We start from the raw sequence: 27,492 nt of genomic DNA, 5'->3' as shown, positions 1-27,492 counted from the left end.
CAGCAGTAGTATTTGCCCCCAGATAAATTTTCAATAACATTCTTATTTAAAACTCAGTGTGCTGTCAATTTATTCCAAGGACTTCAAATGAATTTCCTAAAAAATTAAATATTTCTCAGTTTGAACAATTATAGTGGTCAAAATCCAATCAAAATCCCAGTGCAAACAGAGCTGTATTAATACAAGATCATAACACAATAAAGAACACACTTTAATAATAGTCAGTCACTATATAATGCAATACTGCTTAATGTTGTTAGGAGTGTTTTCAGAGCTAAATGATCGCTTGATTGATTTTTGTTTTTGTCAAAAAACATTTCATAATAGCTTCACAGATGAACAGCTCATAGACAGCAAAGACACTAAATTGATATTTAAACTATAAATACACAGGCCTTATAGAATATAGTGATATATGTTCAAGTCGGTGTCAACTAAAGCTATTAAAAACATTTCTTTCAGTAACAGAAATAAAATCTGACTTTAGATGGATTACTTAAACATTCTTCAAAAAAGAACAAGATAATTTAGAAATGTTGCCTTGGCAATAATGCTAAAATAACACTGGTTTAGATGTTAGATAACAGACAAAAACAAACCACGCAGACATATTTTTAGGTATTTTTGCCACATGGCCTGGTTATTTTAAGATCCTCAACATGAAAAAGGTGTTTGAAATGTATTTCTCAGTGTATTCGCTACTAAGCCACATGTTCTGCCATGCTAACCTATGCCAAACGAATGCAAATAGACCTGTGACATTTCTCAGGTTAGATAATGATCTGGCATTTGACATTAAAGCAGCAAAATGTGCTGTGTTAAACACTGCTATTATGATTATTCTGTGTCATGTATCAGACGAGTTCAATCAGCTCACCCGAAGAAAAATGCCTGCATTGTCATCAAATAGCATCTGAAATAGACTCTAAACAACTTTTGTGCTTTTGGACAGCTGTCAGAATCCAAACAGATCAGATTGAATAAGCAGCAGCAATGTGGAAAAGGATAGAAAAATCCAGGGAAGCCTGTGGCCGTGCACTGCTTTAGGAGACTTAAAGAGACACAGCTGCTATAGGCTAAGAATTCCCAAAACGCATGATATTAACCTCAGCTAACATGATAACACATGTACGGAAATGGAAACCCGCTGTAATTCCAGATACACTCAACATGCTTTAATCAATGCTAATGCTGTAACTCGACTCTATTTGCCAAAACTGAGTTGAAATTATCTTTGACTACTGCTCTAAATTCTTTATTTTAAACACTTCCCTAGACACACCAGCTTGCCGATTCACTGACTAATGAAGAGCTCAGAGCAGCGTACATTTACAAACTGATACAGTACAGTAATCAGTGCTGGGCATATATTTACAAATTGTAGTCAGTTTCTGATCCCAAGTTACATGACAAAAATGGCATAGTCATTAAGGTAATCCATTACGTTACACATTTTAGGTAATATAACCTGACTACGTTTTGATGACTTTTAGAATACTTTTGAACTAGCTCGTTTATCGCATTGAATTATAGAGGATAATCTTGTAATAAATCTTGTAAAAAAACTTGCTAATAATTAGTAAATCATAAAACATTTAAAATAAAATAAATCATTTTAAAATTACAACTATCAAAATAAAAGACCTTTTATTTTATGTATTAAAATTTATATATTTTATTTGTTTACCCGCATGTCATGTGACCATTAGCCAACTACAGAGAACCATGAACATACATATGTGTTCATTATTGCCTTAAAATCTCAGGGGTACTTCAAGTAAATACGCATATAAGGTAAAAGAAGCTCGGCTGACAAAAAACATTTTGGGAATCCCTGCATTACATGTAAATAAAAAAAAATTGAGAATTAATAAATAATGAATAATTTATTGCTATTGTGTGAATAACATGTAATCATGAGATTAACACGAAATTTTTCGATTTCCATATGCTCCCAGTGTTTCCATGCCATTATTTGGTTAGTTTCCTGTTCCTGTCCTCGTTGTGTTCATTTGTATCCAGCTGTGTTTTATTAATTATCTTGTTTTCCCCTTGCATTTAAGCCCTGTGTTTCCCTGAGTGTATCGTGTGCTGTTAAAAGTCATGTTCTATGTCTTCCTCTGTTGGATTCCCTGGTGATTGTGAAATTAAAGAGATTATATTTGAAGAATCTCCATGCTTCCTCATTCCTTGCTCCAAGATAAACGTGACAATTTAATTACAAGTAATTAATTTTGGGAATCTGATCCAGATTACATGCAATCAGTTACTACCCAGCCCTGGATACTATGTGGTTGCTGGTGGTTACCTGGGTGTTGCTATGCTGTAGCTAAAGTGTTCTAAGTTGTTAAAAATAATAGTATGTTGTGCTAGATTTAAAAAACCCATGATATTCTGGTCTTGTATGATATTCTGGTCTCGGAGCACACCTTCAGTGAGAGCATGTCTTTGTTTTAGCATCATTTTATTGTTTAAATCTTTAAACCGTTGTGTGTGAACCACAGTATTTACAACAATGACACGGTACAGCCCCGTTCTAGATTTCACAGCACATCAATAAAGAGAGTGTGCTCTTTCAAGAAAGCGTTTAACATGATAAATTTGGGACAATGAAATGTTTCGAATGGATTCATTATTGTGCTACAGCCCTAAAAATAATCCTTAATGATGATTCGGAGCTCAGAGGTTCTGTTCGCTCTGTCAAGGCAGAAAAAAGGAGGAGAGAGATCTCCTCATCACATTTCAGCTCTGATGAAACATTGATGAGGTGATTGCATGCGCTGTCTGTCTGGGTCGGTGGGAATCCCCATGAGTGTGTTATTGATGAGATTTCACTCTCAACGTTTCTGGGCCTAGCCTCTAATCTGATTAGAGCATCTTTGTTTATTACGGTCTAGATAATCACAGATAATCAGCGACTTTAAGTACCCAACTGATATCAGTGCTAGCTGTATGATCACTTGGGGACAAAGATTAGGAACAGCAATTTATTCATTTAAATGAATGTAACCAAGCATACTTCATTATTTTTAGGAATATTATTACTTTATTTAAATATAAATGGTTATGTATTACTACATTTTGAAAAGCAAAAGAAAAGGTGCATTCCAATGCATTTCTGTTTTGGCCAACCCAACAAACTAACAACTAATTAAATTTTTTGGGGTTATTGATTGTTTGATCGATTGACAGAAAGAAAGAAAAAATTACTTTTATTCAGCAAGGATGCACTAAGTCAATCAAAAATGACAGTGAAGACAATTATAAAATTCCAAAATAATTCTATTTCAAATAAATGCTACTTAAAATTTCACAGAATGCATAAAATATTAAGCAGCACAACTGTTTTCAACATTAATGTTAATAAGAATAAGAATAAATGCATAGACTGATTTCTGTAGGATCTGAAGACTGAAATTGAAAGTGAAACTGAAGACTGAATTATGCTGAAAATTCAGCTTTTCATGACAAGAATAAATAAATTACAATGGAAAGCATTTATTTAAAATTGTATTAATAATTCACAATATATATATTTTTTCTATATTTTAGATAAAAAAATGCAGCCTTGATGAGCATAAAATACCTCTTTCAAAAACATCTCACCACCCAAAACCTTTGTACATTAGTGTATCTTTAATTATATTTAAGCATGACTATTGAATACTTTTCATATAAGTGCAAACCTTAATCAGATCCTGTGTGTCTCTTACCTTTGACGGTGATCTGAGCCGTGGTGTCGATCATCCCCAGGGACGATATAGCCACACAGGTGTAGTTATCTGACTGCCGGATGTTGGTGAGCTCCAGCACATTTCGGCCAATGGGCATCTCCTCCTCTTTGGTGAGTTCCTGTTCCCCCTTCATCCACTTCACATAGGGCATGGGAGCGCCCACCGCCACGCAGGTGAGGTTCACGCTGCCGCCAGGCATCACCTCGTGATTGGTAGGTGGGATTGAGAAACGTGGCGGGACTCGCCGGACTGTTGGAGGAGTTCAGATGATGTTATAAACAGAATACAGAGACAGGAGGGCAGAGAATATGCTTCAGGAATGGCTCTGGCTATACACCAATGACATCTCGGGCTGTATTTGAGTGACTTTTACTATAAATATGAGAGATATGAAATATGAATTAGCTCTCTCTGTATTAATCTGAACAGACAAATGTCAAGCTAAATCAAGGGAACAGAGCTGAGAGCCTCAATATACTAAACATTCACCATATAAGAGTCTGTTTTGACAGTAAATACATCTCAAGGCCTTTTTGTCTCTACAGTTGAGTCTCCTTATTGTCTCATTAAATTCAATTTCTGCCAAAGCGATCAAAAGCTATTCACCATTACATCACTAAATGAACTCTGTTTGCATGACAAATACGTACTGTACTAAAAATGCTGAAAAAAAGGGACGTCAATCAAGGTGGTCATAAAATAATTTTTAAGCTTTAGTCCAGTAGCACTGAGGTATGCAGTGCTTTTTTCTACATTTCAGGTCTCTGTCACACTATCTTGGGCTGACAGACGCTCAGGATCTCAAAGAGACAGAGGACAGGTGAATGTCACTTCTCAGATTTGAACTTTAGACTCTCGTCACTGTGACTGATAGCTTAGCAGTGCAATGCACATTTCCTTTATCAATTCATAGATATAAACAGGGGCATTCAGACTCTGAAAGCTCAGATTTCACTGAATTTCCACAGAATTTAAATGCCTGTCATTTATAAAGTTTTAAACATTCACCACCTCTTGCATGCTTGTTAATAAAAAAAAATACATTAGGCCTTTGTATTATGTCCATTTTGGAAATTCTTTCTGGTAAAAAACTAAATTAAAAAACTATTTGCATATGCCTTATTTAAATTAAGGCATGGCACCTTTTAGAAGTAACACTGTAAACTTTTTTTTTTTTTTTTTTGCAAAGAAATGCATCTCATTTAGATCAAGAATGCCAGAATTTGATAGCAGTCTCTCCTCACACGCATTTATTTGGTGTGAAGCCAAAGTCAAACTATCCTGTCCACTGAATGCACAACACACTGTGTATCTGCAAAGCTGCCCATAACGAGGAGCATTTTCAGTAGACTTCATGGGTAAACAGCTTTCTGAGTGTGTCCATGGAGAGCCTGCTAATAAACCGATCTTTTATAATGTCTCTCCTTATATAAAGTGGAATTGTTTTCAGATGGCAGCTGAGTTTAACAGGGAGCTCTTCGGCCAGACGTCTGCCTATATTTCACAGATAAACAAGTCTCATTTCTGACAGACACCAACTCACTTCCAAATCTGAACATTACCTGTTCATTTCCTTGTCATTACCTGCTCATTTCCTCAAACAGGAAATGATTGTGGATAAATGAGGAAAGTATGTGGCTGAGGGATTACTAATGCTCAGTATTTATTTGACTTGAATGCAGTTTCTGGAAAGTAAAGCGCTAACTATCACCCAAACTCCAATCATCTCTCTCTATTCCAGTATAAATGCTTTATTTGGGTACAGTTGCTACTTTCTGAATTATTACAGTAGGTAAGGTTGGTAACACTTTATTTTACAGTGTCCATGTTACAGATGTTACATATACTTACTATAGTAATAACAATAAATTATGCTTAAATACTTGCAACTAACCCTAAACCAAACCTTCATCCTAACCCTAACCATTTAGTAAGTACAAGAAGTTATTTAATATTACTCAGTATTTAAATGTATAATTACAATGTAACAAGGACACCTTAAAATAAAGGGCTACAGTTTATTTTAGTGTCCTTGTTACAGTTTAATTATACATTTAAGTATTGCATAATATTAATTAACTACATGTACTTACTATATGGTTAAGGTTAGGATTAGGGTTTGGGTTAGGGTTACTTGCATGTAGTTTTGCATAATTTGTTATTACAAGCTTATTTGTGCAATTAAAAAAAAAAAAAAAAAAGTGTAAATGACGAACTGACAAACAGTGATTGGTTAGGCCACGTTATTTTTTAACCACATAACTTTTAAATCAGTTTTTGTAATTTGAACATATTGCAGAGTTTCAGGTACAGTAAATCAATATTTATTGCAAAATGTATTGATTCAAGTCAAGTATACACTGAGCAAATTGTACTTATGGTGTGTGATCTGCACTGTCCGTGGCCAGAGGCTGCCGGACTGATCATCATCTCTGAGATAAACTCAGAGTTTGGACTTTTGGGATTGAGTTAAGTTTGTTAGTCGGGCAGGAATGCCTGCAGGTGTAAGAGTGTAAGAGAGATGTCACATTAATCCACGTTAGTCACTGTACATAGAGAGGATGATGCTACCCATGGACATGAGGGATGGTCACGACATGATGGCAAGAGTTTCACTCAGTTAGAGGTTGTTAAGAAAGTTTGAGAAGTCTCTGCTGGCTAGTAAAACAGACCGGCGTGAGCGATGTGAAAGATGCCAGCGGCCATGGTGAGATTAGAGAATGGGCTGAGCTGACTTTAGTCACTGATCTCGTGAGAATATTGCTGGGAGTGTTAACAGAGCAATGAAAGCTTGCAGTTAGACATGCAGACAAACACATACGCATGCATGCACACATGTAATCTGAAGAGAGAAAGAGAGCGCAAGGAGAGAGAGAGAGGAGGTTTTGAAGGGGAGGTGATTACAGGTAGCAAGGTTTATTCAATGCACAAGCGATTTCATATAAACACGCACATGGACACACACAAACAATCCCAAGCACATCAATGGCCGTGCAAGCATGAAGCAAAAAAGCACACATAGGCGATAGTCAACAGAGCATGCATGTGTGACTTATCGACTAAAACACCAATAAATGAAAAAAACATTCCAAACAAAGGCATCAAAGAATGTACAAAACAGTGCAAAGAATCCAATTTCAGCTTTGTCTGAGCAATAGAAAAAAAACATGATTGGATAACTCTCCGAAACAAGCTGTGATCAGAGAGGGATTCCACAACAAGCAAACTCCTGATCCTGCCAATGTTTCTGCTGTCAGGGATGGACACTACATTTGAACCGTCTTCTGCAGTGTCAACTCGCTGTAAATCTTCTGGTCTGAGGTGGATTATTGGAGAATCAGTCTTTAATAAGCATCAAAGCCGTGCTTTACAGATTCAACCAACTCAAATAAAAGTCTTACACGAATACTGAACAAGCCAAAAGAGAAACGTGAACTCAGGGTCCAAGAAGAATATGCCAAAGAAGAGTAAAACTGCCAGGTTGGCTGGCTTTATTAGAAACAAAGACAGTGCTTATCTTCTTCGATCTTCTAACACACACTCTATATACCGGATGATTTCATAAATGATGCTTTTCTTTGCCAAAAATAAGTATTTTATTGTCAGGGAGGAAATTATCCAATTTAATTAAAATAACAAAACACAGTTTTCCTGGCCAGTAATAAATATTTATGGCCAGCAATTCACTCCATATTGGCACGTGTGGCAAAAAAAAAACTTGGGCGAACTTCCTCAGCAGATGTGCATGAATGTTCTCTATAATAGACAAGGGAAGTCAGAACTAAGACTACAGGGATTATTCGTGTTGAAATGTCTCATTTGTGCTCTGCAGGTGCCAATGAGAGAGACTGCAGAACAACAGCACTGCAGATATCTCGCCCGAGGCCACATAAAGGGAATTATGCATTAAGACATGAAGAGATGATCAGCACAGAGATTGGGAGTGACCTAGAAATGACTGCCAGATACCTGGGTCATGTTAACCCAACCAGAACCCACTTATCAACAACCACTGCTTTTTGATGTTACATGATATATTCTTCAGATGAGTCTATAAGTGTACTGCGTTAGGCTAACTGAGACTTGTCATAGCACTTGCTCTTTTGTTGATTGCTTCCATTGTCCTCATTTATAAGTTGCTTTGGATAAAAGCGTCTGTTAAATGACTCAATGTAAATGAGTGTATACTGATTTCTGGACTTTTAAAGCAATATGACATAGATGTTTTTTAACTCCTAAATAAAAAATCCATCCATCCCTTTCTTTTTAGCATTGTGACATTTTCATACTAATTATGCACACAATCATGCAAAAATATATAATTTTCATTACTGTAATGTGAAAATGTCATTATTTAAATTGTAAAAAAGTACAACTTTAAGTATAAAACATGGGTAGTTCTTGTTATACTGACTTTAATGCAATTATGGCTTATGGCATTTGGCTGTAAAACTTTTTCTGGTTTAAACTGGAAACTAACTTTTCAGTGTTTTTTCTGTGTTAGTCCTGGTTTTTCTTTGACAGCATGTTGTTTCTATTTTCCTTGAGCTTCTACACTTTAAAGGGAAAAAGCTAATTTGTCAATGTCATCCGATATTCTTGTCCAACTGAAACAGCTTGTTTCTGTGATAATGTGACATGAAGAGGACATTGTCTTCCTCCTATATGAAGAACACATGCCCGGGTTCAATCGCTCTGGGTTTTTGGAAGGATAATGACGCTCTTTTAAACAAACAACGCTGGGACGAAAACCTCTTTTGCGTTCTGCCATCATATTTTCTGTCTGTTTGTATTGTTCTCCACATCGGAAGTCCTCACCAAATGGCTGATTCCAAAACAAACAGCGAAAGCTGCTTTAGCCAGCTTAAATACTTGAGAGCTCAAAAGGCTTTCTGGCAGTTCACAGAACAGGCCCTCTGAAGAAGGAGCAAAGCAGAGCAGACAGGGGATTCCTGCCATCTTTGAAATTTGAACTGGTATATAAACAGGTCTGATCCGCTAAGCTAAGGGTGGATTCCTCTGTTTGTTCTTTGACCTCTGAGTTCAGGCTCTGAACAACAGCAAATCAGCCTGTTCATTTAGAAAGAATGATACTGATGTCCTCTTAAACAACACCAGACTACGCTGCACAAAACCCCTCCTTAAAACATGAGCATGCATGCAAGAACACTTTTGTAAACAACTACATAAAAATACTTCAGACAAACAAAATAACTGGCTGAAATCCTCACGAGTCAAAGGGTGTTTTCACACTTCACATGCTTGCCATCTTTTGTGATGAAACCAATAGAAAAATGCAGGTGTTTTGTTAGTTAAAACATGTTATTTTTATATAATTGAGCTAGTATACTATTTATTAATATTTTGGATCAGTTTTTTAATATATATATTTTCTGTTTCCATTTTAATTTGTTAAATATTTTATATATATATATATATATATATATATATATATATATATATATATATATATATATATATATATATATATATATATATATATATATATATATATATATATATATATATATATATATATATATATATATATATATATGGGGCCTATATATATGTTGTCCTTTTGTTTACGTTTTTTAATATATCTACATATATTTTTTTTTTTTAATATACTATTTTAATACTCTTAGTATATTAACTTTAAATAAAAATGAGAAATGTTGCCTTGGCAATAAGCTTAAATAAAAATTGTTTTATTTATTTATATTATATATAAATGCAAAGTGTCATTACTCTGCTCTTGTGATAAACTGTACTTGTACTGTGGTTCAAAGCCAAATAATAATAAATAAATCAAACTCAGAAGTGTAGACTCAATTTTAAAAACAAGGACCACATGGATTTTTTGTTAGGACTTTTGTAATTTGCAACTGGTATGAATATAATCATACCAGTTGCAAAAAAAAAAAAAAACTACATGACTGAAAAACTGAACACTTGTTTCCATTTTTTTTAAAAAGTGTACCATAGAATGGAGCCAAAAAACGCAATGCATCGATCTCGGGTTCAGACTGAGCCATCAAAAGTGTGAAAACAGCCTAAAAGATCCCTGAGGTTGCTTTAGGGCTCTTTACACCCCTGACAAAACTACAAATGTCTGCTATCAACAAAACATCCAGAGTTCTGACACATGCAACATGAAGAAAAAGGCCAGGCTGAAATGCGAGGCGGCAGCAGCAGCAGCATGCATGTGGAAGGGGAGGATGTGAGAGATTCAGGTAGAGCAGAGCTCCAGAGAGACTGGCACACAACAGCAGGGGACGCACACCGCCTCCCGTCCACCAGCCGACCCTCTGCGTAGGAGGAGAGATAGTGAAAAGAACGCACCTTCCCGCTGGTCTGAGAGTGAGGAGTGGATTGATTTTGGATGGCAGGGTGCAATGATGATGGAGGAAGGGAAACAAAAGAGAAGAGAGGAGGAGGAGGAGGAGGAGGAGGAGGAGGAGGAAGACAAGGAGAAACAGAGAGAGTAAAACAGGCAAATATTCTGCTTATCCATAAAAAAGACGTGAGACAAGAACATGGACCCAATCACAGCACCAAAACACACTCACACATCCATTCATTACTAGATTTTTTTTCCTTGTATTGTAAATCAAGGTGTATTTTATGACAGATTATGCATCACATACAGGCCAGATATGAAGTCGATGCATTGCAAGCGCATACCGTATTTTCTGAAAAATGAGTTGCACAGGGTCAAAACTGCATTGCTGAGTGAAAAAAGATTTGCATTGGTCACATGTTTACAGTTGCATGCCATTATTACATTTAGAAATAATGAAAAACATCAGTGAATGAAAGGTTTACAAACATAATAAACACTATTAGCATTAGTGCCATTCATTATAAGCAATATTTATTCTATTATAACACCAAACAAATTTGTAAGCAAATTTGTTTAATGCATCACACAAGTCGCTTTGGAATATAAGTTTCAAAAAAATAATTACTGTGTTTACGGCACATTTAATGTGTAATTAATTACGGCACATTTCAAAAAAATAAAAAAGTGACTTATTATTCCAGAAAATACGGTACTTAAACATGCGTTCTTGCCTCGCTGTGGTGGTAACCTCAGGAGAAATGACTATATGATTACTATAGACTGACCCAAACCCAACCCTACAAGAAAGTTTGTAGTTTTAGAATTAAAAAGTACTGAATTGTTTACATACACCTGTGTGCACATGAAATGAATTAATTAACCTAAGCATGTCCCTCTGCAATCTCTTTCTGCCTAAACCTTCCAAAGCATATTACTAGAATATTAGCCATTTATTAGTACAAATTAAGCACATATTAATACCTTATTCTACATGACCTTATTGTACATCCCTAATCCTACCAAATACCTAAACTTAACAACTACCTTACTAACTATTAATTTATTGAGAGAAAGGTTGTAGTTAATAGTGAATAAGTGTTTCCTATTCTAACGTGTTACCAAGCACACACACACACACACACACACACACACACACACACAGAACAAGCATGATGCAAGACCCTCAACAGTGCTTGAGGGTCTCAGTGTGATAAGGCACATGAGAATGAGAGTGAACACACACAATCTTTCACATGAAAGGATAAGCAATTATGGAATGATCCATCCTATATACAATGATAAACACCTACTCACTGCAGCTGAACCCAAAGAAAAAAGACAGAGAAATTAGAGTAAAAGAGAGACCAGGAAGAAATGCACTAAACAAACAAACAGGCCCACACACAGTGTTCAGAAGAGATCTGTTAGAGTATGTGTGTGTCAGTGAAGTTTGAACACCTGGAGAGAGACTCTAGTTAGTCAGACTATAAAGAAGAACAAAACCACATCACAGCATACAGAAACATTCTTATTAGCAGGGCTGGCCGATATATTGAATGTTTACACTATATATGCTATATTATTTGGCTGGTAATATAAAATTGGCTTTGCACCTGTTGCTTGAGGTTTAAATGAGTGATATTTTAAAAGCATTACTCATTTAAACCTTTGTATTGAAAACATAGATGGAGTTGGTAAGTTTGATTCACTTCAGTGAATCAGTTCTTTCAAATTGTCCATTTCAATGAATCAATTCAAGAATCAATGATTCACTGATTCAGTGACTTGTTTGCTCAAAACATTCATGGAAGTGCCTGTGAGGCCATTTATATGCCTTAAAAACTTTAATTAAAATGTGTATGTAGGGAAATACTGTTATGTATAGCGAACACTGTTATGTTTGCGGTCCTTTTCTACTTTACTATTTACAATAATTAAAATAAATACGTAAACTGATTCAATATTTTTTGAGAATATTTTAAATACATTTTACTGTATTTAAATTCTGTCTTTAAAAGACTTTCTTTTGTTTGATTAGAATGATGGTTCATCTAAATGAAAAATACTAAAATATTGAGATATTGCCTTATATTTAAAGGGTTGCATCGTCCAGCCCTTTACATCAGTTACAGAATAACAATGCAAGATAAATGCATACACACAGTGATAAGCCTATAGAGTTCACTTAACCATGAAGTCACATCAATAGTAAACCATTGAATAGAAAAGCAATAAAAGTATGACACTACCAGTGAAAAATTCATGGACTAACACAATAAGAACATCTCTCTGTCTTACCATAAAGCATCAGATACTCATACACATATATTAAATGTCATTCATCAAATGGCATGTCCTGAGAGCGTGTGTGGTCTGCGTAAAGATCAAAGGGCTCCAGAGAGAATTCATTTGATATGATCTGCACGATGCATCATTTATATGAGTTTCTCTCTGATTGGTCGAGGGCTTGAGGAAGAAGACCAAGAGAATTTATGGACACAGATTTGTGTCTAGTTCTCATTTCCTCTGCTTTCAAACACACACAAACGCAATATTCAAAATACACTATCAAAGAACAACGCATCACCATATTTGAAGATCTGAATTTGAAGTGTCCTTTAAGCACTTGCCAGGCAAAAGTGGCTGTTAAATAAAAGGCTTTTCTTTGAAACAAGGTTTCAGTGGTCTCTATATCTGCTGTAATAGATCCCGACATTAATGAGGGAATTTCCACAACGGGATTCTCCATTCTAGCCTGCAAGTCTCAACACGGTCCTTTCCTTGATGCCCTGACAACACTTTCACCATTTCCACCAGCCTTCATGACCAGCAGCATTAGAGGGCATTTGATCTTATTTGCCACTCTTTACTATTTTTCAATATATTCTGCACTTGTTCCTGAAGTCCATTTACAATGCTAATAAAGGGTTTCTAGCACCAAAAACTAATATTTTCAACCTCTCTCTGATTTCATCAATTAAATAGGCTGCTGTTACTACTGTACCTTTAGACTTTTAAGATGTAAAATCTGGTGAAAGGCTGACCTCTTCACAACTAACAACTAATGCAATACAAACTGTAAAGTTATAATATTGGAAATATTCAAGTTAAAACACTTGAAATATATCAAAAATAACAAAAACAGCAAAGATCACTGGTGAATTATGAAAATATAATCAATGTAACAGCGAAATCAACTACAATAACCTTGAATCTAAAAGCTTTTAAAAAGTATATTAGTTGTACAGATAAAGTTGTAATTTCACAGTAAATAAGTTGGGTAGTTTGATTAATTTAATCAGTTATTTTCAAACAACTGAATCAATATTTAACAATCCACTGATTCAAAGGTTTGTTTGTTCAAAATGTTCATATTAGTGGCAATATATGTAGAACAATTGTAACAAAAATAAATAAATTAAATGATAAAATAAAATAAAATCAGTAAAAATGCACACATTGCCTTAAAATACCAGTTGGTTTAAAAAAATTTTTTTTAAATTATAAGGTATAATTATAAATTATTTTAAAGTAAATTTACATGTTTGTCTTGTTAAATCTATGTAATGATCACTATATATATTTTTCTTTACTTTATATAGTAATGTATACATTTTAATTAAATGTATAAGTTAAATTTAACATAAGTTATGTTCTACTGTGGTAGAAGTGTGTGGTAAATATGATACAATGAAGTAAATATATGTTTAGGCAAATACTGTTTACTATGCATGACTATTTATAAAAAATAAAACAAAATAAAATAACCACCAATTAAATATTCATTTAGTGAAAAGCTGTGTGGAAAACATTTTGTGATTATTCAAAATTGGAAAACAATGGAGCAGTTCTCCGCTGCAGAACCGTGTTAAGACCACTGTGTGATTAAAGAGAAATGTGAGCTTTTGAGTGACAGGTCCTGTTCTGGATGTGGTAAAGCCTGTATGGAAAGCAGATCGAGGTGAAACGGATGGGGATTTGGATTTGGTTGCAGAACGTACCTCTGACGTAGAGGTTGGCAGGAGCGGAGTAGCGTGTTCCCGCGCTGTTCACCGCCACACACTCATACTTGCCCTGGTCCGATTCCTCGCTGTTCTCGATCTGCAGCGCCCCTGCAAACACAACACACGCAATCACAAACACTCTCTCACACACTCACAAACAATCTCAACCTCCATCGCTTTAAACGAGGGCGGCCTGAGGAAAAGAAAATAGTTTTCTGCCTAAATAACACATACACACTGACTAACACTCGGCTGGCATATGACCTTTCTCGTCTCTCTAAACACCGAAAGAAAAGAGCAACATCTTTCACTCCATAATTCAATAAATCTAAAGCAAACTGAGTTATTTATGCATTGTGGCAAGTAAAAAGACCTGCAGGCTATGCCAGCTATAAACATCACTGTACATAAGCTCTGCTATTCTGCGAGCCGAGACAAAGCCGTGCTCTTAGAGAATAGATCTATCAAGACATAATACAGCTGCTGCAATTACTGTCAATACATCCTCAATGCATCCACTGCCAAGCAATTCTGCACACAAAGGCAAATCCAGGTGGACTAAAATTAAAAGGTTGTTTTTTTTTTCTGACAGCAATATGTTAAAGTTCTCGCAGTTCAGTATCTTCGTCTTTACACTGTCACTTACCTGGGTTCGGCCTTCTGTTGATAACACATACAAGTTCATATACATTTTCTTTTGACAAAAATCATTAGCTCATTAGGTGTTTTAGTATGACGGTGCTGTTCGTTTGCGTGATGTGACAGACATCATGCAATCTGTGGATGATGGAAGCACACCGAGAGAACTAAAAATGTTGTCAACGTGTATTTCAGAAGAATTCCTGAAATGCATTATGGGATGGGTTTAAATGTGTGCATTAACAATAGAAACATAATTGAAAGACTGTGAGTGCATGAGACCTGAGCATTAACCTCGCTCCATGAGTGAATTATTCAGAAGAATGACTCTTTCAAACACTTACAGCACACACAAACACAAACACACACACACACACAGTATGAGATCTACTCCAAACCCATGTGAGCTGTAAAAAGGGCCGTTTATTTAAGAATCAACCAGGGTTATTATCGTTAACTAAAACTAAAACTATAAATAAAGTCATTACTTGAAATAAAATAAACATAACCTGAAGTGAAGTCAAATAAAATATAAACTTATTTTAATTTAGTTAGTTGCCAAGGCAACATTTGTCATTTTTGTTTAAAGTAATAAAAATAACTCTTAATTAAAAACTTAAAAACTATATAAACATAAAAACTAATAAAAAAGACAAAAATACTAAAACTTTTAATTAAAACTAAAACAGTAAATATAAAAATAAATTATAATTCCTAAATCCTAAATATATAATTTTAAATAACACTGGGATCACTGTATAGCTTAAATACAGTGTAATGTAAGTTGCCTTATATAAAAGCATCTTCCAAATGCATATATCTAAAAGTAAATAATACTTTTCCCATCATTCTCTGTGTCAGCATAATAAAATGCACAGAGCAGTGTTTTGCTCTTTATTTTGTTGAAATATGTACTATGTAAATTTTAACTTGCCCTTTTATTGTTATTTATGTTTAGAATTACAATGTTCAAACTTGCAGTATCTTCCCTCCTTATTGATTCTTTGATGTGATGTTAGACTTTGGTCAAAGTTAGGTATCTTTTTAATCTGGCTGTTTTTTTTTTGATACAGTACAGCTCAGCAGCGTTTGGAACAGAGCTACTGTTTCTTCTTCTCTAGTCATCAAGATAGACGGCTTTTCTTTCTATCACTTATTACATCTGAAGTGCTAGTGTCAGACTGAAGGATGCTGTTCTGCCCTTTCTCAGTCTCATCTCACTTTCTCACCCTGACATTCCCTCTGAAGAGATCGACTCAGAGTTTCAGTCAAATTTTCTACATCAGTCCTCTCATATCAGCGGTGAGCTTTCTATCCCTCAGTTTGGCCATTCTGGACTCTTCTGCTAAACGCCTGGAGACGAGAGGCGTTCGGTGAATACAAACTGCCATAATGACATTACGTTTTTCTGCTGCGGGCAATGAGATGTTGTCCAGGTCTCTCACACATTCTCAAGCTGCACTGCAGCTCAGCTCAGCTATTGATCAGACAGACTGTCAGTCATCTGGACAGTAAGTAATGGTCAGTTCAGTGGAAAATGACACTTAAGCACATTTCCCCCAAAATCTTACTGTAATGTATTCAGACATTTTACTTTAGCATTGTCTAAACTATTGCTATTGTCAATGATACTCAAAAGTACATGATAAAAATAATATTATATATAATATAATATAGTACAAATAAAAATAAATGAATATCAATACAGCATGTATGAAACTTATATAAAGATATGTAGAATTTTTTTTCACAATGTTTTCAGACATGTAGTGTTTAGTTTTAAATAATTCTTCTATTCTCAATGATGATACTCATTATTGTATTATATGAGTATCATCACTGAGTATCATGCACTATTCCTATTATGCATTTACACAATGTGATACATTAAGAATAATATATAATGTAGTATATAATATATAGAATATAGTGCAACTAAAATCGAAGTATAAAAGCTGAATACATATACTAATGTTTTTTTTTTATTATAGTATAGAATAGCATATATTTAATAATATATTTTTATGCAAAATGTAATTTCTTCAGATTTTGGAGTGAAATATTACAGATATGTTCATGACAGGTTTTGTTAAATGCAGAAAAATGTTAATCAGATGCATTTTTGTTTTGTCTTTTGTTTGGTATAGTGATGTATTATTTTCAGTAAGACTGAATCAGACGTCCATTAGTGAGACAGACGAGCAGAGGTTCATGCACAGAGACGAGGCCGGATTGAAGATGAGGAGGAAGACAAAGAGAAAGACTCCAGAATGAGAGAGAAGGTGGGGACAGGGTGATGGAGAGAAATCGAAAGATGACGCATTTGGATATTTTCTGTTTTCAGCATTCTTACCTCTGATTGGTGTACCACCTGGTGAGGTAATATGAATGCAAATAGGATTAAAGAGAACTGTTAGTGTGAAAGAAAGAGAGAGAGAGAGCTAGAGAGAGAAGAGGAGAGAAAGATGAACAGGAGAAAAAGATTTCTTATTTAAGAAGCGGCATGTACAATCTTCCCCAGAAGACGTTTGGCTCTTCTGTTCTTAGTGTGTGTTAATTCACATTATGTAGCTCACATTGCTGCTTCAGGCCAGAATCATACTCTATGCAAGTGCACATGATCCTGTTGTACATAGATGACGTTCTCCGGTACTCAAGAGAGTTACTGCGCTAAATGGCTGTGCAATCAAAATAGATGTGATATTATTCAGGTAGCTGGCTATAAACACGCTAAAAGTTTAATTAATCTGAACTAAATTGCACAGCAAACATGACAGTGGTGGACCTGAAAAAGAAAACAGTAATATCTGCAAAATCTGTGTCCCTTGTGCTCAAGTCTCTGAGTTCATATACTTGTGTAGAGTATGTTTTGGCCTTTAAATGAGTCATTCTTGTGATCCAGTAATAATTTCATTGCACAAGGGTCTTCTGCTATTTTTACAGCGATGCACATTCTACCTCCAGCACAACTTTGACCTTTGGATCCGACCACAGCTGTGCTAAATAAATACAGTTGTCTGATGCAACACAGAAGAAAACCTTTTTGTGCAAAGTGATAGTTCAATCTCATTGCATTGACCAACCTTTGAGTCTTATTACTTTCAAAAGAGACTTGTTTAACTTTGGAAAAAGCTTAAGATACTTGCCATTTTGTTGTTATATGTTTTTTTCTTCTGACCAAAATCGTATTATAATTACGATTTACAAACCTGTAGTAAATGCCTATAGGAGTGCTTTTTTATAAATCCTTTGCAATATGTTGATATGTGAAGTTGCCTTAGGTTTTAATCAAAAAGAGTCCATATGGAGTCTGTTGACTATGATGCAGATTCATGTCAATCTTGATCATAAGTCAACACTCCACCATGTGAAAACAGTGCGGATCCAGGAAGGGGGTCAGACACATGAGGAAGCCCCTGTAAACTGTGTGGGTTGTGGTCCATCAGCAGTTTACAGAGAACCTGGCGTACACTGGGACCCTCAGAAAGCCCAGGATGTCCAGAACAGGACAGTCTGCAGTGTAGCACGAGCATAATGAAGAATAGTAAGACTTTACTATATCTTCACTATGGCTAGAGGGAGAAAACTTGAGTGTGTGTTTTGCAGTTGGTAGTAAGAGTTCTCCATTCACCGGCAGTCGAGAGACAGTCGCTAGCAATTCTGGCTGTATTTAAGACGTTAAACAGCAGCTAAACTGGACATCCATTATCTTACTGAGGACAAATCAATAATCAGCCTGACACATCTCTGTTCATAAAGATCTGCACACCGATCATCATAAATCACCTCTGCCTGAGAGCTTACTGTGGCGAAGTGGGTAAAAATCTGTAACACGTCTATGGGATTTTCACCTTTTTATCATCTGTCAGATAAAAATGTTTCGATTGCTTATAAAATTAATTGCACACCTCAAGAAGCTGCTTGATTTGAGGCATCATTCATGTCCGTAGCACAAATGTTGCAGAAAACTAAGTGCAGAAATGAAAAAGATTTGTGTTTGAACAATGGACCCTTTTCACAGACTGATGTGTTTCCAAAGCCTAAAATGAACACTTGCTAAGCACCAAATGCATGTAAAAATCTGCATCAAACAACATAAATTGCCAGTTGGCCGGCTACCTTTTTTAAAGTAAATCTAATAATGCATGAGAATGCAACATAGTTTAGCACAATTATCATATCACAAAGATCGTGTTATAATTATGTAAATATGTAATTTGCTGTGCTGTTTCAAAGTATAGCGCTGTGATCTTTTCACGTGAATGGTGAACATGTGAAAAGGGTCCATAGAAATACACTTGAATATCTGAACGGCCTTCGGCTCATATGTGTAGGAGGCTTGACTCCTGACGTAGAGTCTTGTGAGTGTTTACATTGAGAGAAGCAATATTACATTTCCCATTTCTCTTGATCAGATTCGGTCTCCCTGTCTGCTTATCACCCAGCCTGCACTGTAAACAGATTGTTGATTGATGTCCAGGGCAGAATCACCTGATTTGCCGAGGTTGGTGGTAATTACTCGTACACAATGACATGTTTCAGTGAGATTAAGGTTCTGTTTGAAGCGGGAGGTATTGAATCATGAGTGCTTTTCCTATTTGTTCACTCTTTCTGTAAAGGTCACGAATTGAAAAATTGTTTCATTAGCATTCGTTAATGGAAAAAGGCCTTCGCGCTAATGGCTGGAGAGCAAAGCTAATCTCAGGATCAAATAATGGACTGTATCCAAACAAATAAATTATGTGATTGTCTGGTAGCTGCGAGATGGATTGGCCGACAGGGAATAATTTGACAAATACGGAGCTGTTTGACGATTGACGCAGGAAATGATTGTTGACAAGGGCCGATGATTCTAATCAAAACAAATCACTGTGCTGTCATGTTAATCATGTTTGCGTGTCCTAACCGGAGGGTTATGTGAATAATAACTGCCAGCCACTCTGTCTTCCTGTTTGTTTCAGTTTACTTTAAGACATGAAATGAAACCGGAGGCTCATTTGGAACGGGAATGTCACTTGTCGTACAGATGCACCGCAATAGTAGAATTCCAGAAGTGAAAAATCCATTCATTCCCTCCACAGAGATTTAGTGACTGTAAACCAAGCATGTGGCATTTTATACTTTTAATTAATGGCTTGCACAAGCGGTTGAAAGTAGGCTGCATTTTTTTGACCAAAAATAGGGTAAAAACAATAATATCAATACAATTGAAATCAACTGTTTCCTATAGTAATGTATTTTAAAATGTAATTTTTTTTGTGATGCAAAGCTGAATTTATAGCAGCCATTACTCCAGTCTTTATTTATTATTATCAGTGTTGAAAACAGTTGCACTATGTTTTTGTGGAAACTGTTATACATTTTTTTCAGGATTCTTTGATGAATAGAATGTTCAAAAGAACCACATTTTTAAAATGGAAATCTTATAACATCATATAAATGTCTTTACTGTCACTTTTGATCAATTTAATGAATACTTGCTGGTTTTTCTTTAAAAAAGAAAAATCTTACAGACCCTAAACTTTTGAATGCTAGTACACAGGCAATAATTTGCCATTTCTGATTCAATCCCATCATTCCCTCATGAAATATTGTGCACAGTCTTGTACTGTTGCCTTTTTTAAAATATTTAAATACTTTCAAACACTTTGAATCAAATGTTGCAATGTAATTCAACTGGGAGCTGGTTTGGTTCAAGCCTTAGAACTCTTTATTGAAGAATTTTCTAAAAATCCCTATGGAGAGAATGAATGGAAAACAAAATCTGGAAAATTGGCCACTCACTGTTGTGCTCTATTGTCTTTGTCACCGAGGTTAAAAAAAGAGGAGGTTAGAAAAACAATTCACGTTCTTCAGCAGGTGCTGCCGGCTTCAATGTTCACAATCATCATCTTTGCAAAAGCGCTCATTATAGTTTATTCTTCAAGCTTGTTTGCCTTTTGTGTGTTTACGGAGTTCTTTTTACCTGAACGGAGCTGCTTGATTCGTCCATTGCTGCTATTAATGTCGACAGGCAGGAAGTCTTTGAGCCAGGAGATCTCCGGGTCGGGGTTCCCACTGGCGGCACAGAGCATGGTAGCAGTGCGCGTTCGCTCCACCACCTTCAGCTGCGGACCCATGTCTATGGTGGGGAAGCCGTGAGGGATCTGGTCCTCTGGAAATCACACACACACACAAAACCACAAAGAGAGAGGCATCAGCACACATGATTGAATTGCACGATAAGCTGTGCTTTTTCGGTCAGAAAAGCTCTTCCAAATGTTCGTCCGCAGGACCACCCGGGGTGATCGGACTGTAGCAGCTGAAATGCATGACTGTAAGACACAGAGGTGGAGTAGAGATCACGGTGTGAAATCCACTGCTAATGTAAATACGAGCAGGCCGAGGCGTGACTAATCCGCCCGTGGTGTTTCTGGTCATGGATATATGAGGGTGAGAGGGGTAATTTCCCTCCGGCTGTAGTGACACCTCACAGAACGGCTGGCTCTGGCTGACCCACAATTTCACTACAGGAAGTCTAATATTGGCATTACTAAATTAGGTACCAAATGCTGCTGAAATGCAAAGGTAGAATTACATGTTGTGTTCACATGCCTCTTTTGCACTATAGAGGGCATGGAAAGCTCTCACTCTCTCTGGCCCCGCTTACACCTGGTATTATCATGCACTGCAAATGCATTTCATGCATTTTCAGGGTCGCCGTTTGCATGACTACTGTATGTACACCACTACAACACTGTGGAGATGATCGTGGACTTCAGGAGAAACCCCCTGCTCTCCCCCCACTCACCATCATGAACAGCCTCAAAAATCAAAAAGGCCCAGCAGAGGTTATACTTCCTTCGCCAGCTGAGGAAGTTCAATCTGCCACAGGAGCTGCTGAAACAGTTCTACTCTGCCATCATTGAATCCGTCCTCTGCACTTCAATAACTGTCTGGTTCAGCTCTGCTACCAAATCTGACCTCAGAAGACTACAGAAGGTAGTCCGGACTGCTGAGCGAATCATTGGTACAACCCTCCCCACTCTCCAAGAACTGTACTTATCCAGAGTGAGCAAAAGGGCTGGTAAAATCACTCTGGACCCCTCACATCCAGCACACTCCCTCCTTGAACTGTTACCGTCTGGTCGACGCTACAGAGCTCTGAGCACCAGAACAACCAGACACAGGAACAGTTTCTTCCCTCAGGCAATCCATCTCATGAACACTCAACAATAAACGTGGAACACACAACTGTAATACACTATCCATTCACCACACACTTATTTTATTTTTTTATTTTTTCTCATTTCAAATTTGCACATATCAGACCTGTACATACATAATTGTCTATACTATATATTGTGTTTTTGCTGTTTTGTACATTGCCTATTTGGATATTTGTATATTATTCTTTTATTATCCGTGTCCTGTCCTGTTGCTGTCTATCTGTTGCACTGTGGAGCTTCTGTCACTACAACAAATTCCTTGTATGTGTAAACATACCTGGCCAATAAAGCTAATTCTGATTCTGATTAATATGCTGTCAGTCATAAGAAAAATAGTTTGAGGGATTGTTTACCCAAAAATAAAATCACCCTTATAAACCTCTTCTATAATGGTCAGTAGGGTCCATTGGGGTTGGACCCTAATGTTTTTAAAAATATCTTCTTTAGTATTCCACAAATAAATAAGGTTTCGACAACATGAGAGTAATATTCATTTTTGGGTGTCTTTTGTCTACCACTCAAAGATTTGGGGTCAATAAACACAGTAATATTGTGAAATATTATTACAATTTAAAATAACTGTTTTCTATTTGAATATATTGTAAAGTGTAATTTCAGCATCATTACTGAGTCACATGATCTTTCATAAATCATTCTAATATGCTGATTTGCTGCTCAAGAAAAAATATTATCAATGTTGAAAACAGCTGTGTTTTTGATACATTTTATTTTTCAGGATTCTTTGGTGAACAAAGTTAAAAAGAACAGCATTTCGATCAGATCACAATGTGTCTTTAAGACTCCATTTACACTTGCTTTCAGCACTGTCCACTTGTGATTTAAATTACTCGTGATAAACTTGGTCTATGAGGCGGGAGCTCTGTTTCTCTGATATGTGGTTGAGAGGTAAGCGAAGGGAACAGTGCAGAACTGTACATAATGTGTTGTGAGTGTTTCCATGCGTGTTTGAAATGGGAAATGAAGAGTGCATGAGCACAATCAGAGAGAAAGCAAACAGCGTCCAGCGGTCACCACGCTCTCACTGCTAGCAGATAATGGAGGATAAAACAACTTTCAAATGCAAATCGGCATCATTAAGAACAGCAGGTGCAGACAGGAAACACACGGGACTAAATGCTCAAACTGTTCTCTGTGCGTACACTAATTGAGCTTTACCAACACACAAGGGCTGCACAATTATTAGAGATAACATTGAAACTCTGATATGGCATAGTGCGGTTATTAAAAACTGTTTTAATGTGAAATCGAATTAATAATGCTCCACATAAACTCGATCCTGGGATCATTGTATGCAACACAAATTGAAGAGGTCTGGGTTCTTTTCATTTGATTCACTTTTGCATCAAGTGTGAAAACTAATAAAGAGTGAAACTCTTTCTACCGACAGCAGAACAAGGATATATCCTTACAAAATATATTTTCATCCCAGGGTTTTTTTTCTCTATTCTGTCACCGATGGAGTTTTGGTTCCTTGCCGCTGTCGCCTCTGGCTTGCTTAGTTGGGGACGCTTCATTTCCAGCGATATCGCCGACCTTATTGCAAAGACACTATTCAAACTTATTGACACTTTATTTTCCTTTTTTTGATATTGTGCAGTGCTTTGACACAATTTGCATTGTAAAAAGCGCTATATAAGTAAAGGTGACTTGACTTGACTTGACTTGAATATTTTCAGCTGACAGCTGACTTTTTTTCTCAGAATTGTCTAGTGGTGATCTAGTGAATCTAGATCTAGTGGTGAAATTTTTTTTTGACCCGATGCCAAACTTACTTGCCGACCCCTGCCTTAATGTTTCAAACTCATTTATGCCACATAGTTCATTCTTGAAGCAAACTTATGTCCATTTGGTGATTTGGTGATTGGTGAGTTTTAGACTGCTGCTTGAATTGAACGTGACGCGTCGTGACTTCTCCAAGACGCAGCGCTGTGCTTTTGCAGTGTGTCACTTGCATATTTGTTTATATTTTGATTAGATAATCATGCAGTGTTCTAAAATAGCAGCAAATAAAATGTGAGAGTACACATACAATATCAATAACCTGTGCATGTATTTTTAATATGGCCTTGTTCAAGATGGCCATCTTTAAGCATGACTGTTGAAATGAATTGATATTGCTTGACAATAAGAGTCCATTTGTAACATTAATGAAAGCTGTAGAAGTATTGTTCCTTGTTAGAGTGTGTTTATTTAAACATTTACTATTACTAATTGGCTTCATTTTTAAATGTTAAAGTTTCTTCTTTTAACTATGAAATAACTTTAATAATCGATGTAATTAATATTAATACAACATTTTTATTCATTTACAAAGAATGGTTCAGTACTGTTACTGCTTTTTAAAAAATAGTAAAGCTCTATTTAGTTTTCGTTCAGTATCCATTTTAAAAACTATCGGTTGATTAATCGGTATCGGCCAGCGTGGTCAAACCTAACTATCGGTATCGGTAAAATCCACTTTCGGGGAAGGTTTAGGGTTGGGTTTGGTGTAGGGCTCATTTCCACGACGATCCGCGGATATTTGAATTCTGAACCGCCGCAATACGTACCTGAAGCAATGTAATAAAAACACAGCAATACGTACCTATATTAACATAATAAAAACGTGCCAGGGTTTACATGTTGAACCCGTGTTTTCACCACTCAGTGGACATTTCTCTTTGAAACTGCGGCGAAACGTGCAGTAAGGTCTCGCTAAAAAGTGCACCCAGGTACATTTATGACATGAGACCAGGTTGACATTTTTAGTTTTAGTGTTTTTTACAATCATGATTTGAAATCATGATCAAGAAAGAAAGAAAGAAAGAAAGAAATACAAATAGTTAAACAAACAAATCCCAATCATAAATAAATAAACAAATCAATTCAATCATTTAATCAATCAGTCAAACAAATTTTCCTCAAAGCATACAGCCAAAGAGCTCACATTCCATTCTGGCAGGGAAACAGTTAAACACTGTTTATGGGTTTTCTACCGCAAACACAATGATGAAACCGGACTCCTCTGTGGTTAAATTATGGTGTCACTGAAGCACTAAAGTTTCGTTTTCTCATAAGAAGGTTCTTTTATGCTACACTACAGCTGAAGAGTTTCTGTGGGAGACAATAGAAGGAGAATTTGGGAAAGCCTTCATAAAGAGCTTAGCATGAGCCCTGCAACGAGAGAATATGCCCAAATGAGGCGAGGGAGACTCCCTGGAGGGCCCGCGGTCTGTCACTCGATGTGTGAGAACGTGCACCAGAGGAACACCTCGTCCTGCTGGAGGAGCTGCCTTTGTTGCTGTTTGTTTTCTGTTGGGAAGGTGCATTGTAGGAAGGACTAGGTACAAGGACTAGGGTCACGGCAGGGTCACAATTATGCACCGCAGGCCTTTGTGTGACACGCAGGTCTGCTAATAGACCCCAGTGGGAATAAACCAACACCGGCTGCAGCAAGATACACCTTCATGTTCTGAAGGAATCGTCCATTCCAGGTCACCGCCAAAGGGGAAGGAGGGTTCGAGACAGATACTATTGTGTTCTATTGTATCATGCTGGTGTAGTGGTTCAGAAAAAAAATCACAGATGAGATCTCTAACATCTCAACTGTTTCTCCTTGGCAGCAATGAGACAAAATGAAGCAAATAAAGATTTTTGAATAGTCTTCTGCTTTTAATGCTGAACAGTAAGCAGTGCTATTGTTTATTAAAATTACACATTTTTATTAATTGAAAAAGCATAAATATACATATTGGATTAGATGAGAAACCTAAATATTTAAATGAATGAATAAATAAATGAATACATATATCCATTCATATTACCATTATATGTTATTTTAGAAATGTTAAAATAAGTTGAAGTACTAAAATGACTAAACAGACTAAAATATTAAATAAAACATAATAAAAATTACAACAGCATATAATAAAATGACTAACTTAAACTAAAACTTTAATTTTAAAATTAGAACTGAAAATAAAAAATAAATAAAAAATTAAAACTATTATAGTAAATATTTAATACTAAAATAACATTGGTAAGCAAAATTCTGAGATCTCAATTTGAGTGCAAACCTTTCTGATCAAATTCTCCCACAAACAAATTATCATAAATATGATAAAGAACTATTTTAAGCAAGATCAACAAGCTAATTTAAAAAAAAAAAAAATCACTTTTTTTTTTACAATGTAACTTAATTAACACTACATAATTTATTGCAAATTATGACTGATTTGACTAGATTATTAACATTTCTTCTAACTTAAATGAAAACAAATAAAATAATTTTTGTCTTACATTATTTTAAGAAAATATGAGTGTTGTTTGTCTATGCAAAACCCAATGCTACAATGCCAGGGCATTCTGGGCGGTTGCCAGGTCCTCACTCAGGTGTCCTCGGTGTTGTTTAGTTTAGGGTTATGAGGTTGCTAGGGTGTTGTGGGTGGATGCTTAATGCCCCAATTCAACGATCTGAGTCTCTGATATCCTGGTCCCCTAGATAAGGCTCAGGTCCTTCCTTCAGTGTCAATCTGTTTTTTTTGCCTGCCTTAGCTGGCAACACTAAAAATAAAGAAGTTTCATGGCCCGCAGCAATGCAAATGCACAGACTTTGCCAATAACATGGTCCAAAGTTATCTAAAAACTAAGGGCATTGAAAAACTGAACAGAAGCTGGGTTTCACACGTCAGTTTGAGTTTATTTAGTGGCATAAACTCCACACGGAAAGGTCGCTAAACGTCACGCTCTCAGGAGACTTTTCATATCCAACCCGAACACTTGTTTCAAGGCCTTTGTTGAATCTGACGGTTGAAGAAAACATGTCATACCTCCGTTTGTGCGCTAGAAAGGAACAATAATAAAGGAAAGCCCTTGAAACTCAATCACCCTTATTAATTCTCCAATAACAGGGCGACACGAATAGCCACACAGACAACGCTGCACATTTTTGACAGGCTCACAGCGATGACGCCAGCAGTCACTTTCCCACAGTCATTTAACACTCAGATATTTAATTAAAGCTTGCAAGGAACTGGAAACAGAATTCAGACTGGCTCACCTCTGACAAATTAGTCAGGGGGAAATATTACGCCGCATTACGTGACCCAAACGCTGCTGCGATTATTCGCTGGAATTTGTGAAATTGAAGATTACTCCCTCCACCCTGTAATCCCTGAACGCTGGAATCGCATGGACATGACAGGCTGTCTGTCAGAGAGAATTAGCCGCGGAGACGCCGCCGTCCCGACATGCCTCACCATCTCGCTCGCAAACCGTCGCCCGCTCGTGGATGCTCATTGCCAAGGCAACTCCCAGGAAAACACATCAGAGGGAACAGGGGCGACCAGTCTTCACCCGCTGGAGGAAATCAAATGAAAGACAACATTCTCCCTGTCTGTTTCCATCCCTGTCTTACCTGATAACTTCATCACCTCGGGGAGATTATCAAAAACAGCCAGACTGAACATATTACGCTCTGTAAAACAGACGATGAGCAGTGTGTCAGTACATAACGCCATTGCCAAGTGCAAACAAATGACTGCACTGCACGTTAGTCTTTC

At 36.5% G+C, this 27,492-nt stretch overlaps 1 protein-coding gene across 1 annotated transcript in view; it reads right to left on the bottom strand.

The window, feature by feature from the left end:
- LOC306878787 (receptor-type tyrosine-protein phosphatase F-like) overlaps positions 1-27,492 on the bottom strand; it is a 188,183-nt gene that overhangs the window by 76,425 nt on the left and 84,266 nt on the right. The window contains exons 5-8 of the mRNA XM_079431314.1: positions 20,689-20,877; positions 14,082-14,192; positions 10,080-10,091; positions 3,714-3,983 (exon numbers count right to left, since the gene is read on the bottom strand). Coding sequence (XP_079287440.1) covers positions 3,714-3,983; positions 10,080-10,091; positions 14,082-14,192; positions 20,689-20,877 — 582 coding nt within the window. The remainder of the gene's footprint in view (positions 1-3,713; positions 3,984-10,079; positions 10,092-14,081; positions 14,193-20,688; positions 20,878-27,492) is intronic.

This window comes from Barbus barbus (assembly GCF_936440315.1).
Source record: "Barbus barbus genome assembly, chromosome: 13".
Lineage (NCBI taxonomy): Eukaryota > Metazoa > Chordata > Actinopteri > Cypriniformes > Cyprinidae > Barbus > Barbus barbus.
This window is presented reverse-complemented; position numbering and strand designations above follow the sequence as displayed.